Source organism: Manis pentadactyla, chromosome 2 (assembly GCF_030020395.1).
Source record: "Manis pentadactyla isolate mManPen7 chromosome 2, mManPen7.hap1, whole genome shotgun sequence".
NCBI lineage: Eukaryota > Metazoa > Chordata > Mammalia > Pholidota > Manidae > Manis > Manis pentadactyla.
Window position 1 is genome coordinate 173,380,584 of NC_080020.1, and position 20,197 is coordinate 173,400,780.

Here is a 20,197-nt window from a genome sequence, read left to right on the forward strand (position 1 = left end):
CATCTTGACTGCTGAGCTACTGCCCATCTGGGCCCTGGCCCGGTGCCACTCAGAGCACATAAAGTGGGTTCTTGCTGTTGAATGCTTAACACCCTGGGTCATAAGTGGGTACAGCCGACATGTAAAAGCATGAGCAACAAGTGTCCTTCTTCCAAGGGATGTAGAGGCAGAGATAGGTCGTCAAGTTCTGTGCTAGAAATCCCATAGCCAGCCAGGCCCAGAGCCTGTCATGAGCCAGACACCCAGCTTTCAGTGCTCCCAGACCTGCACCATCTCATGTGTCTCAGGGGAGGCTCATGAGCTCTGGGGGAGCACAGGCCTGGGTGTAGGTCCTGGCTTCACCACTACTGCCATGTGGCCCTGGGCACGCCACCTACCTCATCAGTAAAGTGAGTATGCCCTTGTGCCTACACCCTGGGGGGTCATGAGATGAACTGAGATGCATATCTGAGAGGACCTAGCACTTAATGACTGCGTGGAAATGGCAGCCGATGACACAGGGGAAGTATGTGAGACACTGACCCGCTGCATTTTCACTCCTGGTAATTCCTCATTACTGGTGGCCCTGGGGCTCCTCCATTCACAGAGGCAGCTGTGTTTGCTATTTCAGGAAGAGGGCAGGGGCAGCCACCAATAAAAGGCTGGTGTCACATTAGACTCCTGAGTCAGCTCATGCAATAGTCTAAAAGGCAGGCTTTGAGGAAAACAAGGGCTCTACATTTGAAAATGCTTCCTGTTGCTTCTGAAAAGCAAAGCCTTTAAGTCTGAGCATAGAGGTTTCTGTGTGGCATAAAAAAATGTGCCCAAGAGGAGCCCCTTCCCTGTGGAAAAGGTGGAGCCCTTCTGGCACAAGGAGCTTGGAAGGATGTGGAAGGCAAAGACTGGGATCAAGAAGTTGCCTGGATCTCAGCAAAGTGACCCAGTATCCCACCTTCGCAGGAGCTCAGGCAGAAACGAGGGATGCTGAGGGGGGAATGACAGAGCCCGACAGCCTTGCACCTTCTCTGCATCTGGGACTCCAGGTGGAGCTGCCCCTCACGATGGCCTTCACTGCAAGCGCAAGAGAGGGGTAGTGGCCAAGGGGGAGGCAGAGATGACCTGATGCTCCTGCTTCCCGCAGCCTGAGTGCAGCCCGCAGGGGAGACCCTGAGGCTGTGTCCTGTTGTCGCAGGGTTGGGGAGCAGTTCTGTGGGTGGGAAGAGGCCTGGTCTCCAATGAGGAGACCGCAGGGAGGAGGCCTTAGTCCTACAGGCTGTACAGTGTGGGTGCCAGTCCAGTGCCCAAGACCAGGCCAGGCCCCCAGCAAGGAAACAGCAAGAGCCCAGACAACCAGGTAGCTGCACAGAGACAACCACCCAATAGCTGGGCAGGAGGAAGGGCACCCTAGGAGCCCAGCACTCACCCAGAGGCCCCTCCTCCTGCTATATCTCCCACACCCAGAAAGATGTCTTGGGAAGAATGGAGGGAAGAGATGGCCCTTTAAGAGAGTCAATTTCTAATAAGGAATTTGAACATTCACCTTAAAGAAATGGTTTTAACACAATGTTGCTCATGTGAAACCTTCATAAGATTATGTATCAATGATACCTTAATCAAAAAAAAAAAACAGGAAATGGTTTTAAACTGGAAGAGCCTGAGGTGCCTGTCATTGGTTTTAAGTCTAATGTTTCACCCATGGCTCCCTTCCACACCCCACACACCTTATTGCATAGCAAGCTAAGGCCAGCTAAAACAATAGAGCAAGGCTCATTTTCTGCACCCAAGTCACGGTGCCCAAATCCTACTTCCCGCCTGGACTATTAATGACATGGAGTGGACTGGGAAGTTGGGAAGGTCCCCCCATCTCCTGTGCAGCTCTGCTCACCTCTTTGGGGTTGTCCCCCGCAAGGCGGAACTTTCGAGGAGTCTTGCTCCGAGCGTATTTGCAGCCATTGAAGTACATGCTCCAGGAACAACCGAAGGAGAAGGAGGCACCACAGGTGTTGGGGTCTTTGCCTTGGCAAGCGCAGGTCCGGCTGCAACATATGTGTGTTAGGGACACAGATGCATTTCTGGTTCCAGAATATTCCACTCCCCTGTGGGGAGCCCTCTGAGGCCTGGCATCTGCCAGCCTCCCAGTAACTGGGACCACATCCTTTCCTGCCTTCAATTTCTTTCCCACATTTCCTTGGGTAGAAAGCCAGCTCTGAGCAGCCTGGCCTGCTTCTACCAGAGCCTGGAGGTCTGAGAGTCTTTCATGGGGAGAAGCACCTGAGTTGTTTGAAACAAGTGGGACAAATTGAGCAAAAAAACCAGCAAGGTCTGTATTTTACCCTAATGCTAATGTCTGGGCCAGCTCCCACAGAGACCACACCAACAGGGAAATAACATGAAACACGGGCTTCCTGGAGTCCCAGGTGCCTTTCAACAATAAACACTGACATTATGATTCTTTGCCTAATAAAATCTGCAAACAACCCACATGCCCCTCAACTGGGGAATGGAAAAGCAAATTGTGACATATCCAGGCAGTGGAATACTACTCGGCAATAAAGAGGAGTGAACTGCTGACACACATAGATGAAGCTTAGGAACACTGTGCTCAGAGAAAGAAGCCAGACTCAAAAGGCTGCACATTGTATAGTTCCATTTATGTGACATTCTTGCAAAGGCAAACCTAAGGGACAGGGAACAGACTGGTGGTTGCCAGGAGCAGGGGCAAGGGCCTTCTTATAAAGGAGCACAGGGGAATTTGGGGGGTGATGAAACTGTTTTATATCTTGATTGTGAGGGTGGTGGCTACATGACTATAAACATTTGTCAAAACTCTTCCAACTATATACCTAAAAGGATGAATTTTACTGTAAGTAAAAATACCTTAATTTTAAAACTTGGAAAAGCCCCTGTAAGGGAAAATTTTGTGAATATCATTCACAAAATGCCTCATATTTGTGGGGCACCTGCACACATGTTTTCATACTTGTCATCACCAGTAGAGCCTCAGAGTTGGTCTGGAGCTCAACAGCAGAGCTGAGCCACGTCAACAGCCCCCCCCAAGCAGGACCAGCCCCAGCTGGGGGTCCATGGTGCGCCTTCGCTTGCCACAGTCTGGACAGCTGGACAAACAGGGCCCAGAAAGGACCAGCGCTTTCCCGGGCGCTGCCCAGAGCATCTGCATCTGCAGCCAGGCCCCATTGGGCCCTGCTGCACCTTCCCTCACATGCTGGGACCCTGCCCACATACTCATCATTGAGGCCACATCTCCGGCTGGTGGGGTTCCCGTACTTCCGGAGGGTGTCGGTGAGCTCCTGGTACAGGGTGTCTCCAAGGCTTCGGGGGATGCCCTCCCAGGCCAGGATGAGGATGATGATCACGGCGTTCTGGCAGTGGTGGCCTGCCCGGTGCCGCACGAGGCAGAGCAGCTTCTCCTCCAGTGTGTGCCTGCGGATCACCTGCATGACAAGGGGCAGTGCAGGTGTGCCGTTACCCACAGCAGCCCAGCGCCTCTGGGTGGGGAGCCACACCCCCTCACCTCTGCTGGCCAGACCTGGGGGGTGAGAGCAGGTCTCTAGGACAGTGTCATCAGGGTGTCACACCTCGGTGATAGCAACCACACAGGCTAAGAAACTATTATACTTAGGGAATGGAAACAAAAAAGTTTTTTAAAAAAAACAAATAAAAAGCAATTACTACAAAATCTAAGTTTGCGATAACTTACATAGACTTAAGAGTAAAAAAACACAGAAAAAATTATAAGTCAAAATATATTCAGACATTTTCATGTTGTCCTAAAATATTTGCAGAGAAAATGCTGCATATCTGTATGTTTTTAGTTTAAAACCAAGGGCCTTGGTGCTGTGGAAAACAATTTTTGGCAAATCCTCAAAAAGCTAAACATGTAATTACCATATGACCAGGCAATTCCACTCCTAGGAATATCCCCAAGGAAACCAAGAGCAGGGACTTGGACAGATATTTGCACACTCATGTTGAGAGTAGTATTCACAATAGCCCAAAGGCGGAGACAACTCAAGTGTCCACCAACTGATGCCTCTGGGTAAACAAATGTGACCTGTCCATGTGGCAAAGTACCGACAGTAAAACAGAATGAAAATCTGACTTTTGTCACAACATGGATGACCTTGAGAACATTGTGCTAAGTGAAATGACCCGGACACAAAGGGACAAACCGTGTATGATTCCCCTCACAACGAGGGCCCTAGAACAGTCAAATTCACAGAGACAGAAAGTAGAACTGTGGCTGCCAGAGGCTTGGGGAGGAGAGAACGGGGAGTTACTATTTAATGGGTACAGATTCCAGTACGAGATGATAAAACAGTTCTGGAAATAGGTGGTGGTGATGGCTGCATAACAATGTGAATTTAGTTGATGCCACTCAATTGTATTTAAAAATGATTAAAATGGCAAATTTTATGTTATGTATATTTTAACACAATTTTTAAAAATAATATAACCAAAACCACTGACTGTATACCTTAACTGGGTGAAGCATCTGGTGTGTGAATTATATCTCAGTGAGGCTGTAAAGGACATGAGAGAGCGTGGGCCTTGGCCCTGCTCCACTCCTCAGGGTCTGGCGAGCCCCTCATCCAGGTCCTCACCTCACTCTGCAGTCCCCAAACACAGACCTGGCTCAGTTAAGATCCCTCAGGGCAAAGGGTCCCAGGCACTGGGAAATGAGGTGGCTGATCTCCCCAGAAAATCTCAGGTAATTCTGTGACCAGGTAGGATGGGGCCTGTGATGAGGGCAGATTGGGAATGGCTTTGAGAGGCAGCTTGAGAGACAAGGGCTCAAGGTGGGGGTTCCACAAAGGACTCCAGGCAGGGGACTTTCATGCTCTAAAGGGGGAGGATGCTTGGAAGCAGGGCAAAAGGGAAGACCAGCTGGGAGGCCACAGACAAAACACAAGCAAAACCGGATGAGGTCATGGACTAGGGCAGTGGGGAATGAAACAGGAAACGGAATGGGTTCCACAGACATTTAGGAGAAAGGTGACTTTGACCTTGGCATCACCTGACTGCGGGGGCTGAGGGACAGGAAAAAGTCTTAAATGGACTTCCAGTTGGTGTGGTACAGGAGGGTGGGTAGGCGTGGTAGTTGCTTCCTGGTGAGGTAACTGGGAACACGCCAGGGCTGACATACTCTGGGACGCTGAGGGGCTGTTTCTAGTAGGCCCCAGTAGGACAAGTCTGGAGGTCAGGAGATGCCTGAGCTAGAGACAGACTCAGTCATGGGTACATCAGTGCAGGCAGGTGTTCAAAGAGGCAGGCAGGCAGGTGATATAAATAAGGAAAGTGGGCCAGATGCACAATCAGGGAGTGGTGTACACCATGCAAAATGAAAAAGCACGTGTCCCTGGAAAAGGGGGAAGCCAGGCCTTCTCTCCACTGTGTGTGATGGGAATTCCAGCCCACCGTAGCTACCTCTTCCAGTTTTGCCAGAGGAAAACAGAAATGCAGATTTTTACATGAAATCTCCCCTTTTAAAGATGTGAACACCCAATTCAACTTTCAAAATTGTGGTAAAATATACATAACATAAAAGTTATCATTTTAGCCCTAAGCGTACAGCTCAGTGGCATTTAGTACATTCACACTGCTGTACAAACATCACCAGAACTTTGTCCATCTCTAGACCCTTCTATCTTCCCACATGGAAACTCTGTACCCATTTAATAGTAACTCTCCATTTCACCCCAATCCCAGCCTATGGTAACAACTGTTTTACTTTCTGACTCTATGAATCTAACTATTCTGGGTACCTCATCCAAGTGGAATCATACAGTATCTGCCCTTTGTGACTGGCTTATTTCACTTAGTATAACATCCTCAAGGTTCATTTTTGTTGTAGCATACAACAGAATTTCTTTCAAAATTTTAAAGGACACTGCATGCTAAACAAAACGCATCTCTGGGTCTATGAGTTCCAACTTTGGGCCACAGCAACCAACAATGGTGCCCCTACCACAGAAGTATCGATTACATCACTATTTTTTAAATTGTTTTTTGGGATCAGTAACACATAAACATGCCATTAAATCACATGCTGTGCATCTTACTATGCTGATGGACAGTGACTGCAATGGGGTGGGGGGGACTTGATAATATGGGTGAATGTTGAAACCACAATGTTTCTCATGTGAAACCTTCACAAGATTGTATATCAATGATACCTTAATTAAAAAAATACTATATCAATAATACCTTAATAATCAATCAATCAATCACATGCTGTGTTAGAACTCCCCGTGGGATGGCCTGGCCTCCTGTAGATGGAGCTGAGCCTGTCACGGGCTCCTGCGCGCATCCCAGGCGCTGATAAGAGAGCAGTGCCTGCCACTAGGGGTTCTGAGGCACTGTCCTCCTCCTCTGCTCAGTGCCTGGGGCAGGCCCTGGCTGACTGCACTCACGGTGACCTGTTTTCAGAGCACACAGGAGACACCGACCTGTCAAGCTGAGATTGAGCCACGTCTTTTTGTTTTCCCAAGTGCCAAACGCATAGATGTGACCAGGCATAGAAGAGAGCTCTCTGCAGCATATAGCTACACTCAGAAAAACTATAAGAAAACAAGGTGGAGCTCCCTCCCAACACTCTTGGAGGAACCCAGCAGAATGAAATGCACAAAGTATAACCGTCAAAGGCCAAAAGAAGGCACAAACACACCACCACCCGAGCATGACCACACCCGCAGTTCACACGCCCTCACAGAATCAGGACTCTCACCCAGACTCTGGGCAGCATTCCCAGAACACTGAACCTAGGAGCATAGCATGCTCAGAAGCCCAAATCCTTCCTCCCACATTCCCACTCTTGGGCCTTAATTCCAACCCCTTAGGTCCCTAGAAAGTCTGCTCCATCATGACCTCATGAACCGCAAATGCCTGCCCTCTGACCACTGTTATCTTTACAGACCGGCCCAAGCAGCATTCCGAGCTACCTCTTACCCACAGCCCCTTTCTGCTGTATGGGGGTTTTGCTTCTGGCACGCCTGTGTGTTCTGAGCCTTCAGAATGCTCCCTGGGTCACCCTCTTGCTCCCATGCTTGGTGTCGCCCACACTTTGTACAGGCCACCTGAATATCAGCTCTCTGGGTGAGCCCCCTGCTTTCTTAGATCATTCTTTCCACACATATTCCTTGGGCACCCATGGTACACCCCAACTTTGTCCCCCAGGATCGTCGCCAGTCAAGTCTAGAATGTGCCAGGCACATTGCTTTTAGCCAAAGGTACTGGCTGGTTGGAAGTTTAGGCTGTAAACACAGATATGAAGCCCTGTTGGGGAAGAAAATCCAGGCTCTGGACATGGGACAGGGGTAGGGGTGTGCCCGGGAGAGCCACAGGAGGTGGCATCCATCACAGGCTTTGGGTGCCACACTGCCACCAAGGATAATCTGTCCTTCTTGGCATTTGTGGGCCTCTTCCTCAGGGGAGCAGGGAAAGCAAAGATCTGCCCAACTTCCAAGCAGGCTGAACCCTTTAGATGAACCCTGCCACTAAAATACACAGGGCATCTGGTGGCTATGCGGGCAAAAAACAGGAGAAGCCCACCACCAAAAGAGAGGCGGCTCAACAAGGAAAAACTCTGCTCAGCACAACTGTTTTCTTTTCTATGATCTACTGCCATTTGCTCTTCTCATTAAAAAACTATTTCTTTCCTCTCTCCTTTTACCTTTGCTCATCAGACGCAGGAATTTCCCCATCTCTGGAACACTGTCACTATGCATTCCCTTCCATATGGGCTTTTATTTCAAAACCAGTGTTGCCCCAAGGGATTGGTGGTACCCACGAGCTATTCCATCCTTTGGACAAAACCTGAAGTTCACTGGGTTGTGTGTGCTCTGCTCTGGGTGTCTGCCCCCAGACCATGAAGGACCATGCCTGGCCCTCCTCCATTACTGCCTCCCTCTCGCTGTCCTGGGAACTGAGCCACGCTTTACCCAGCGCTGCCCTGCTTAGTCCTCAGCAGGGACACCAGGCGCTGGTCATGAAGCATCTCCAGGGACTAGAAATGCATGTTCTCTCCTTCAGTGCCATCCACATGGCTGGCTGTTTTCTTTCCTTAAGGTGCCAACTATTTCTGAAGCCAGGTAAGTCCCTAGCTCTACCAATGCCCCATGGATCTTCAGCTTCCTGGACAACAAGTGGAAACTCCTCAAGGACTGCATGAATGAGCAGGAGAGTGGGCAGGTGCTGCTTCCACCGGGCGGTCTCTGGGCGGGCTAACAGCCCACCTAATTAGCCACAGGAGGCACAGTCTACCTCCCATGGCAATGACCACCTTTCACAAGGGTGGGACAACATGCTTCTTCCAGCCTGAGAGTGCTCTAAGTGGGTCCAGATTCTCTGGTTATATATAATTCTGCAATATTGATGGAAAATTGCTAAAAATAAGCATGTAGTAGGTCAGGTTCAGATGCTTTTTATTTTCATTAAAAACAGAGGTGCTAAGGCAAGGGGCATATACCAGAGAAACACATGCATGTGTCCAGATGGACATAGGGTGACAAAGCTCTTCGTGCCACCTCCTCTCTGAGTGAGCCACATGGACGTCCAGCCAGCCCTTTGCCTTTGCTCACAGGGCTCCCCTCAGCAGGAATGCTTCTGCCCTCTCCTCGGTCCATTACTCCAGGTCCCACACGTGCCCTTTCTCTGGGAAACGTAGCCTGACAGTCTTTCTGCCACTCAGGTCCCTCACCCCTGAACTCTACGGCACCGAGTACGCCTCTCAGAGTTAGACTTCGATCACTGAAGCATCCATGCTTTTACCTCATGTGTCTCTACCTCATAAGCAGCTTGAACACTGGGGCACAGCTTTCCATTTTCCACCCAGATCACTCCTAGCAGGCACCCAGCACAGGGCTGGGCTCACAGCTACCTGATAACCTTTGTGCTGCCCCTGAGTGCTGATTCTGCAGTGGTTCTGAATAGTCCTTGTGGAATGGAGGACAAGGCCAGAAAACTCTGTTTGTGTAAAACTGGGGTCTGAGTCATGACATTCCCCCTGCTGAGACACTCAGGCTGCCTGATAGCAAACAGTGGCTCTCAGAAGTACAGCAGATGTAAGGCTGTCCCAGCCCCTGCCTGGAGCCTAGCTCTCCTGGACAGGAGACAGGAACACTGCGAGGTCCAGGACACGCGGAGCAGGCGGAGGAGTCAAACGGTCCACAGCGGGCCCAGCCTTAAGTAAGACGGCATCTCCAGCTTCCCCTCTTGCCCTCCTACAGCCTGGGCCTGGAGATAGTATGAGCTGAGCATAATGACTAGAGCATTTCTGAGGCCAGCCCAGGACACCAGGGCTGACATTTAAACCAAATGAGGACAGACGGCTGAAGCTGGGGGAAAATGACCCTAACCAGCACAGAGGCGGGCTGCTAGGTTCCGCCAGATAGTAAACATGTCTGGCTCCTCCACACACCCGGGCCGGCCTGCAGTGAAGCGAGCAGGGCACAGCCCTGGCTGCGGGGTTCCGACACTCACCCACTTTGCAATGGGGCAGCCGCGAGAGCTCTTCCCCTCCTTCCCAGTGTAGATGACCTTCTCGATCCGGATGGCTTTCCCCTTCTCTCCATACCTGGAGAGGGAGACAAGACACCATTAGTACAGTGGAACTCCAAAGCAAAGTGACTTTTCAATAAGATGGAAGTCTGCATGCTTCAGCTTGGGTTTCTAGCTGCTGTGGGAGCACAGAGAAGGAAGAGAGAGGGCTCACGTGTTTATTCTGTGCTTACAGCCTCTGGGGACACAGTGGCACCGACAGACTCCCAGGGCCTCCGGTTCCTCTGGCCCAACTCTGTCCCAGGGCAGAGGGGCAGCCGAGCAGAATGTCTCATTATTACCTCTGAGCCTCCAGGAAGGCTACACAAACCAAAGTCAAACAGGCTTTTGTATCCAGCCCTGTGAGCTGAGTCACCTTAAAAATTAGTTCTTCATAAACTCAATAAACAAAAGAAAATATATGGAGAACCCTTACTGTTCTCTCTCAGCCAGTCCCCAGCTGACATGTGAACAAGTTGAGGAAAGGCAGGTGGGGCCGGAAGGAAGCGATCCTAACCAAGCACAAACTGGCTCCAACACTTGCCTGGACAGCACACATGCCTGGTTCCTGCACATGCTCCCATGCATGTGTGCACACACCCAGGAACTCTGAGACCACCCGTTTAACCACACCACATCAGAGTGATGAAACTGTGGCCCCAGAGCTGAATCGACCTGCCCAAGGCCTACGGTGGTAGAGGGCAGCCTTGGAGTCAGACAGACTGGCTTGGGTGCCGCACCCACCCCTGCCAGCCATGCTTTGCTCCAGGGTACAGCCAGGCCAAACGACTGAGCTTCCCTAAGTCTCACTTTCCTCATCTGTAAATGAAGATAAAAATGGTTCCTACCTCCTAGGCTTGGAAAAAGATCACATGAAAGAATCCATAAAGAGTATTTAAAGTGCTTTGAAGTTCCTGGCATGAGGGAAGAGGCCAATAAATATTAATTATTCTTAATAATATAAATTACCATCTTCCATTATTTTAATGTAATGTAAGGAGAATCATCGTATTTTTAATAGCTTTTTAGTTTTTAGGTATAATATAATATAATATCATTTTCAAATAATGGTCATTTGCCACCTCCTCTTCTCCACTCTTTATGACTCTATTTCAGTCTCGGTCTCTCTGTACTGGCCAGCACTTCTGAGTGCTAGCAGGCATCTTTGCTTATTTCTTGACTTCACCAGAAATGTTTCCAACTATTCATCACTGAGCATAAAGCTAGCTAACTTTGGAATAGGGACAGAGACTGCCTTACTTTGAAAGGTTCTACTAAGGGTTTCCTGGTCTAAGGATTTTTAATCAAGAGTTGATTACTTGTATTAGAAAAATTTTTAGCATCTAAAGACAAAGATGATTCTTTTTCTCCTTTGATCAATTAACATGGTATGTTATTTTAACAGACCGCCTAAATCAAGCTATCCTTGTATATCGGCAATGAATCCAATTTGGTCATGACATATTATTTGAATATATTTAATAGATAGAGGTAAATGTTATTATAGCTATTCCAGTTGCACACATTCTCTACACACATACGTATACAGTTACACACACAGATCTCCCCTACTTTTCAAAAGCTCACATTGTTACTTCAGTTTTATGAAGACCTATATTAGTACCTGTTTTTACTAACCAAAAGAAATCTGAATAGGATTTTCACATTTATGAAAAAAGGCGAAAAGCAAAAATAGTGTTCAGCATTTGTTTTGTAAGGGCCCTTAAGGAGGCAGGGAACCCCGAGCCCTGAGGGGGTCCCGCCCAGCTCCGCCCCAGGGAACCTCCTCCACATCTCAGCATTGAGCAGTCAGAGCTCTGTTCTGTGTCTGTAGGCATCTGCACTTTTATCTCCATTTATTTTGTGCATCTGTTAGCAAGATGTGTCCTGAGGTATCAGAAAAGCCTAAGAGAGGTTATCTTTTGGGTCTGGGAATGCTCAGAATTTCTCCATATAAATTAGTAGCAACTGCTTGTTCATTTTCCAGAATTTTGACTTATGACAGGTTTCATAGAAACACTATTTTTGGATAGCAGGGGAAACCTATATTCTTTATCTCATCCACCCCACTTCTGGGAATCTCTACCTCAGAAACAACTCTATAAATATACCAAGATTTGGAACAAGGTATTCATTTTCACATCAGTAACAAAAATTAGAAACAACTTAGATATTTAGAATAGGACTGGTATAACAAAATATAACAAATATTATAAAATAATTCCATATACTGGAAAGCCACATAGCCATCAAGAAGAATTTGACAGAATTATCTGTACTAACATGGAAGAAATTAAGTAGGGGAAAAAAGCAGCTGCAAACAGTGGGTATATTATGACTGGTCCCATTTGGTTTAAAATGTCTCTATATACATATGTGTATCTTTGTAAATGTTTAGAAAAAATGGAAAGGTAAGCATCAAATATTTTTAAAAGTTTCTTCTGGGAAAGATAATTGCTGGGGAGCTTTATTCACCCTGAACTTTTTAAAAAGCCTTTTATAGGCAGGTTTTATTTTTGTAATTGGAAAAGAAAATGACTTTTTCATAGCTGATATGTTTTCTTTGAATTCAATGTTCTCTATTTCACTCATGATCTCAGTGAAGAGGTGAAAAGTGTTTCTGATAATTACCACATTAAATTTCAAGGCTATGTTGGTCCCTTATAGAACGTGTTTAAAGACAGGACTCGGGGGGGGGGGGGGGCGGTTTATATAACATGGTCTGGCTCAAGGGGAGAAGACCAGATAGTGGGGTTTTTGTTTGGTTCCTGGAAAACTTGCAATTCAGCAAACGTTTATCAGGAAGTGGCCCCCAAGTGTAGAGCCTGGCACTCAGTGTGTCCTGGGGTCCTGTGGGAAGGGACAGCTCAAGGTGACCACATTGCTCTCACCGACACGGACAGGATATTGTGTTCCCGACAACAGGGTGAGCTGAGGACACTGACGTGCGCTTTCTGACCAAGGCCTTCCCCACCATCCCTCCCATGCAAGAAACACTTCCTGCACTGAACTTCATATTTAAGAGCAAATAAAAGGGCCAAGAGCTATCTGATCAGCTAGAGTATTTTTTAAAACCAGACTGTCTGTGCTTAAAGATAACCAACCAACTCTAGACTTAGCTCTTTTTTTCTTAAATGTCTTAATTTCTGGCCTATTATTAAGAGGCCCTTCTAGGATACAGATAAATTTCTAGGCCCTAGGCTCAGTCTGGAAATACAGGCTGAAACCTTATTCTAAAGGGTAACCTGTCATCTTAGCCAGTGGTTCACAAAGGGTGGAGCTGGAACCAGCATCACCTGGGAAGCATGCCTGGATTTGAGAACCACTGATCTAAAATTGTGTTTTTTTTGGGTTACCTCTATCTCACAGTAATGAGACCAGTTTCCCCAAACTCAGAGGATTTGCTAGCACAGTGTTGGCTATCTCTAGAACGAACATTTAATGAACTCCTAGGCTGTAAAGAATGCCATCCCCAGCTGGAGAACTTGCAGCTGTGTGCAGCACACCATTCTCAGATACGGGTTTGAACAACTGACTCCAATTATCTAGGACATTGAGGACCTGGGTTCCATAAAGTATGAAACCCATACATTGGGATACTATTTTAGGATTTGTTTCGACCTCCCACTCCTTTCTCCAAATCTTTGCCAGAGAACAAAAAGCATCAAGATCTTGACTTCAGTTCGCTTCCCCTCCCTGCCTTTGGCTAACTCCTGTCAGTAGAGTGGTCATATGGAGAGAGGGCTGGGGGCTGGGGGCGAGGTCTAGGCAAAGACCATTCACAGACTAGTCCCCCAGCCAGGAGATTTTCATCAACCATCCATTCTCCTCCTTGTTCTAGAAAGGAACTTAAAAAAGAGGTTTATAAGATAAAGATAATGTGATAAAATCAGAGTAAAGGGAGAGAAAGATGGGCATGATCAATGTTGGTACACAAAATGCAAACAGTGGGGTCTTGTGTGGATTTCTAAGATAAGCCTGGAATATTTCATCACATGAGAAATATAGAAGCTAAAGAAGATTCCTTAGGACCATGTCAAAAGGAGTCAGGAGTGAATCTGAATAGGCTCCCACAGACCACAGATGAGAATTACATTCCTTCTAATGGGGGTACACAAATTTGGCTTGAAGCTTACTAGCAGCCAATATAAATATAGAAACACAATCTGTTATATGATTTACAAGATCCTAAACATAAAAATAAACCAGCTGCTGAGGAAAAACACAATCATTCCTGGTCTTGAGAGGAATTCCCCCCTTGGATCAGTTTCTGAAGAAGCTACACTTGCTGTTATTTTTAAAGCAATGAAACAAAAAAAAAAAGGACAAATTTCAACTTTATCACTCTCTCTTAATCCTTGTTTCAAAGCACTCTTCTATAACTAAAAGTTATTTTTAAAGTTATTAAAATCGTTACCAAGAAACAAATACAAACAAAAACTGTCCCAGTTGAAACTTGTACATTTGACTCCTTCCCAGCTCTCAACCTGCAGATGGAAATCACTGGCCGAAAGGATGGCTGTGCCCACTCGGGAGCCACACCGCATCCTCCTGCGGGCATGTGCAGGGAAGCAGGCACAGCACACACCCTGGTTTGAATGTTTCATTGTCACAGCCTCATGGGTGCCCTCCAGTCAGGCTTGAATTTACAGATTGGGTCTTTGATCAAGTGCTTTTCTGATGGATATTTTCAATATACATGTTTCCAGATGGTGCAGGATCATTAAGAGTGATTGTGGCAGATCACTGTCCTGCACCCACCTTACCTTTTATTCATTCAGGAAGGCCATTACAGTTTTTCAGTTCAAAATTATGTTCCCTGCTACATTAATGACAGGATTAGTTTGGCTCCCCTGGTCAGACAAAATTTGGTTTCCAAATTTGTAGAAACTCTCTTCCACTTGGCCTTCCACACATCTGTATATACTATGTATGAGCAAACACGTTTATGTCTGCATAATCTTTGCCTTTACTATAAAAATGCAATCAGCACATATGTATATGAGGCAGACGTCCTGCATTAATACTCAGCACTAAGTGCCTTCCAGACATCAATTGTGTTTCTCTTTACAACTCTTCTACAGTGTACATACTTTTATCATCACCTCCATTTTGCAGATAAGAAAACTGAGTCACAGAGAAACAGCAACTTGCCCAAGGGCTCACAGTAAGTGGCAGGGCCAGGACTGGACCTCAGTCTCACTCCAGCGTCCACATGCTCTCAGTTGGCAAGCTATTTCAACTCTCCATACACAGGGACCCATAGTCTTTATTATCTGTTTGGGGCATGTATGTATAGAACCTCTATCTACAAACCGCTTCAAAAGTAAAACAGAGCTCGTAAGTAAAAACCCTGTAGTCTTGAGCTTGAACTGGAAGTGTCAGTATAAACTCATGATGTATTTAACCACTAAACAGTAACAAAAAACAAAAACCACTAAACAGTAACAAAAATCAAAAGCTCTGGAACTGAAATAGCCTAGAAACAACAAGCACCTGTAGCACCACCATCTGTTTTCTAAATACCTTTTCTCCCAAGAAAAGGAACCAGAACTTCTTGGATAAATGTATAATGTGAGCCCAGACATACTGACACACAAGAAATAAAGAAAGCTACTAAAGACTCCTAGGATCATGAAAAAGAACTCAGGAGACAACCTAAATAGGCATCCACTGGCTAAAGATGAGACATATTCCTCCTAGTGGAGGTACAAAATACCACCTACAAAGCAGTTTTGAAAGAAAGAAATAAAAAATAGCAATCTGATTCTGATCAAGCCTTCAGATCTACCAATTTATAGGATGTAGAGAGGTCAGAACTTGTTAAACAATACCACAGGAAAGCCAGCAGCAAAATTCAGACCATGAGAAACTCTATAGGATGTGTAATCATTTAACAACATTTCTGCAATAAAAATATTTCAAGAAAGAGAAAGAAGGGAGGGGGAGATAATGGACAGCAGACCTACAGACAGAAACCCAGAGGGTGAGATTCCCACAGTCAACCTTCCACAGCCTGGATATCCAGGCTTCCTTTCTGTATTTTATCTAGTAAAGGCAATGACAATGAGAGGTGCTTAAATCCAGTCTATTAACCACTCGCTCATTCCTCCTTGAACATTTGCACATCACTCACCGCTCCTCCATGAGTTCCCGGATGGAGGCTACTGTGGGGCCAGATCCCAGGTGAGTATAATATGGACCTTCATCTTTCTCCACTATTTGTTCTGCAGAAACACAGAGTAAATATTATTTGGTAACATCAATTCATCAACATTAATTTAGAAAGGTAAACTACTGATAGGAAAATTAATGGGCACATTACAAAACAGGAAATCCAAATGGCTTATAAGCATGTGAAAGTGTTTAACTCCATTAAAGATCAGGAAATACAGGAATAATCTGGAAATTAAAATCACAACAAAATACCATTACACAAGGCTATTGTTGGCAAAAATTTTTCTGATAAAACCAAATGTTGTCAAGACTATAATCTAACCACTTTGAAATTCACTGTACACGTTCTAGACCAGAGGCAGTAAACCACTCCACTCCAAAGTATACACCCCACAGGACTGAAAACAGGGACCCAAACAGGTACTTGTATACCGGTGTTCATAGAAGCATTACGTGTAAGAGCCAAAAGGTGAAAAACAACACATGTCCATCAACAGATGAACAAAATGTGGCCTATCTATGCTATGGAATATTACTCAACCATAATAAGGAATGAAGTTCTGACACATGCTACCACATGGATGAGCCCTGAAAACATTATCCAAAGTGAAATAAGCCAGACACGAAAGAACAAATATTGCATGATACCACTGAGATGAACTATCTAGAATAAGCAAGTTCATAGGGATAAAAATTAGATTAGAGGTTACCAGGGGCTAGAAGGAGAGGGGACAGGGGACTTACTGCTTAATAAGAGTTTCCATTTAGGGTGATGAAAAAGTTTTGGAAATAGATGGTGGTGATGACTGCATAATGTGAATGTAATTACTGCCACTAAACTGTACACTTAAGAATGGTTAAAACAGCAAATATTATGTTACACATATTTTACTACAATTTTAAGAAAGAAAGGAATGAAGTACTGATACATGCTACAATGTTGATGAACCTCAAAAACATGCTGAATGAAAGAAGCCAGACACAAAAGATCACCTATCACATGCATCCATTCATATGAAATACCCAGAATGGGTGAATCCATAGAGGCAGAGAGTAAATGGGTGGTTGCCAGCAGCTGGGAGGAGGGAGGATTGGGGAGTAACTGTTTAATGGGCATGGGGCTTTATTTTGGAGTGATGAGAAAGTTCTGGAACTAGGTAGAGGTGGTGGTTGTACAACATTACAAATGCACTAAATGCCACTAAACTGTCCCCTTTAAAATGGCTAATTTTGTTATGTAAAATTCACCGCTATTAAAAATAAGTAAAAGGAACAAACTATTGTTTCACACAACAACATGGATGCATTTTAAATGAATTTTTCTAAGGAAAGGAAAAAGACTCAAAGGACTATGTACTTGAAGCTTTGGAAAACAGCGTTTTGACTGGATACTGTAAGGCTAAAAACAAAGAGAGCTTTACACAAATACTATACTATAGTAGGTAAGCTTGTTTCATGGTGAAGGAGACATGACAACTCAGTGTAATGTGCTATCTCGCACCGAAGTCCTATAACAGAAAAAGGATGTTAGTGGAAAAATTGATGAATCTGTAGTTAATAGTATTGTACCAACATTAATGTCTTAGTTTTAAATATACCATAATTATGTGAGATGTTTACATTAAGGGAAGCTGAGTAAAGGAGATACAGGAACTCTCTGTACCAACTTTGCAACTCTCCTATAATATAAAATTGTTTCAAAAATTAAAATAAAACAAAAAAACTAAGCAGCAGGACCTATTTTTCTGATACTATCCTAGAAGAAATCTCGGTCACCTTCATCAAGACATACTTACAAAGATTTTCACAGTAACATTATTTGCAATAGTCAAAACTGGCACCAACTTTTAACCCAGCAACAGTGGAAAGGATAAATAAAAAGTAGTAGAGTCATACAATGGGATATATTCAGCAGTGAGAAACAACAACCTGAAACAGCATGGCTGAATACCATATCACAGTGAGGGAAAGACGGATGACACAGAGCAAACACAGCAAGATTACATTCAAATAATATTCAAAAACAGGCTTAACTATGCTACATTGCTAGAGACCCATTAGGTGGTAAAATTACTAGGCTGAAATATGAAATTGCAGGCATTCAGCAGGGTTTTTCCCCTACAAAAAAGGCAATTTCATATGGTTCAACTTTATTATAAAGAAAAAGGCAATTACTGTCACAAGTCAAGAGAGTTGACTCTGGGGGATGTGAGAGGAATGTGATCTGGAAGAGCAAACGGGGATTCCTAGGGAGCTGGAAATGGCCTGTTTCTTGATCTAGGTTGTGGTTACACAGGTGTCCATTTTATAACTTTTCAATAAGTTATATATGAATGTCTTGTGTACTTGACTTTATATATAATACACAGTTTTTTAAATGTAAAAAATTACCATACCTATTTTATACAGAACACTATGCTCAGCTTTATAGGGGATATAAGGAAGCAATACCTAATTGTTTTCATTAAAAAGTTTATGAAGTTTATGATCTACCTGGGTAGGTAAGACACACACGTAAGAAAATACCTAATGGCACTTCAAATCAACAGGGAAAGATGAATTTTTCAGTGCATGGTGTGGGACAACTGGGGAAAGAGTCTGAGCCACACTTAATACCTTATCTCAAAAGATATTCCAAGTGGTTGAAAGAATTAAATACAAAAAAAATTAAATTATACAAGTTCTGAAAGAAAAACAATGGAAGATGAATTACAGAAGAGGGAAGGTCTTCTGTAAGTATAAAATAAAATTCTGAAGCCCCAAACCACCACACACACACACACACACACACACACACACACACGCACACAAACCTGATCAATTTAACTAAAGAAAACTTTATAGTAGTAATTACCAAAAGTCAAGACAAAAGACAAACACTTTGGGGACAAATACTTGGAACTCATACCAGACAAAAGGCTAATTTCCTTAATACATCAAAAGCTCCTGTAGCTAAATAAAGTCAGGAACACAAAAGAAAAATGAAAAAAAAGATAAAACTGATTCTTTGAAAGGGAAATGTAAGTGGCTCAAACATATGTAAAGCTGCATGAAGGCACTGGTTTTATATTTCATATATGTTACTATTAAAGTCTGATGCCTTCTTGAGTTGGGGAGGGTACAGAAAAACAGGCTGTATGGAAAGTAGTTCAGCAATAAATTAAAATTACAAATGCTCATGAGTCCATTGGACTCAGCAATTTCAAAGAATTTCAGGTCTTCTAAAAATTTATTTCTAGGTATTTGGATATACAGCTGACACTTGAACAATGCAGGCTTGAACTGTGTGGGTCCACTTATACAAGGATTTTTTTCAATAAATATATTGGAACATTTTTTGCCAATTTGCAACAATTTGAGAAAACATTTTCTTTTCTCTAGCTTACTTATTGCAAGAACACAGTATACAACATATAACATACTATTTAATATACTATATAATATATGTAATGCAATATCTGTAACATATAAAATACATATTAACTGACTATTTATGTATTCAGCAAGGCTTCTGATCAACAGCAGAGACTGTCAGTAAGTTTTGGGGGAGTAGGAAAGTTATACATGGATTTTCAACTGCATGGGTGGGTCAGTGCCCCTAATGCCCACATTGTTCCAGTGTCAGCTATACTCGCATATGTAAAGAATGATATTTATATACAGCAATAGTCACTGCATCATTTGTAATGGCAAAATATCAGAAACCTAAATGTCTATCATAATACATTATGTATAAATACATTATGGCATTATCCATGTAATGAAATACTAACCAGCTATCAAAAGGAATTAGGAAGCTCCAGATTCAGTGACAAAAAATGATCCCCAAGATATTTTAAGTGGGAAAAAAAAGCTAATTTCAGTACAGTATGTATAATATACAGTGTATACACACAATCACACAAACATTAGTAGGTATACAAGCATGCAAGCATAAAGGTATTTATGTCATTACCCACACTAAGGATAAGTCTAAGAGTAAGATCAAATTTGTAAAAATGAGTTCAGTGGTACTCCTGGTTTAAAAAACAAACAACCAAGGTCTGCAGTGGTGTACACAGCCACAGTGGATAACTTGGTGGAAGCTGTCTACCACCTGGGGTGTCAGCACATGGGGACTCCACATCCCCCACTGAAGTCCTGGGTCAGGCTCTTGCCTGAATTATTGTCAGTGTCTCCTAGTTGGTCTCAGCCTTCCTAGGTCATCCTATGCAACACCTAGTTTATACACCACAATAGAAATCTGATTGTACCAGTTCACATCCATGACTCCACACTAGATAGAAGTCAGAACCCAAATTCCAGAGTACAGTCCACCGAGCCCCCATGGAGTCATCTCTGCACACCTCCCAGCCTTGTATCCCGCAATGGCCACCATGGCTCCTGCCACACAACCATGCAATAACCCTGTATCTTTAAACATGTTTTCTCATTGACAACAGTGTCTTCCTTTATTTCTCTCTTTGGAAAATCTTATCTCTTAAGG

At 44.3% G+C, this 20,197-nt stretch overlaps 1 protein-coding gene across 5 annotated transcripts in view; it reads right to left on the bottom strand.

Moving 5' to 3' along the window:
* The window catches only part of TET3 (tet methylcytosine dioxygenase 3), a 98,215-nt gene that overhangs the window by 11,595 nt on the left and 66,423 nt on the right, over positions 1-20,197 (bottom strand). For all 5 annotated transcript variants that reach the window (XM_036930578.2, XM_057497085.1, XM_057497084.1 and 2 more), the window contains 4 exons: positions 15,671-15,761; positions 9,478-9,571; positions 3,223-3,431; positions 1,865-2,015 (listed from right to left, as the gene is read on the bottom strand). In XM_036930578.2, the coding sequence (XP_036786473.2) occupies positions 1,865-2,015; positions 3,223-3,431; positions 9,478-9,571; positions 15,671-15,761 (545 nt within the window). The remainder of the gene's footprint in view (positions 1-1,864; positions 2,016-3,222; positions 3,432-9,477; positions 9,572-15,670; positions 15,762-20,197) is intronic.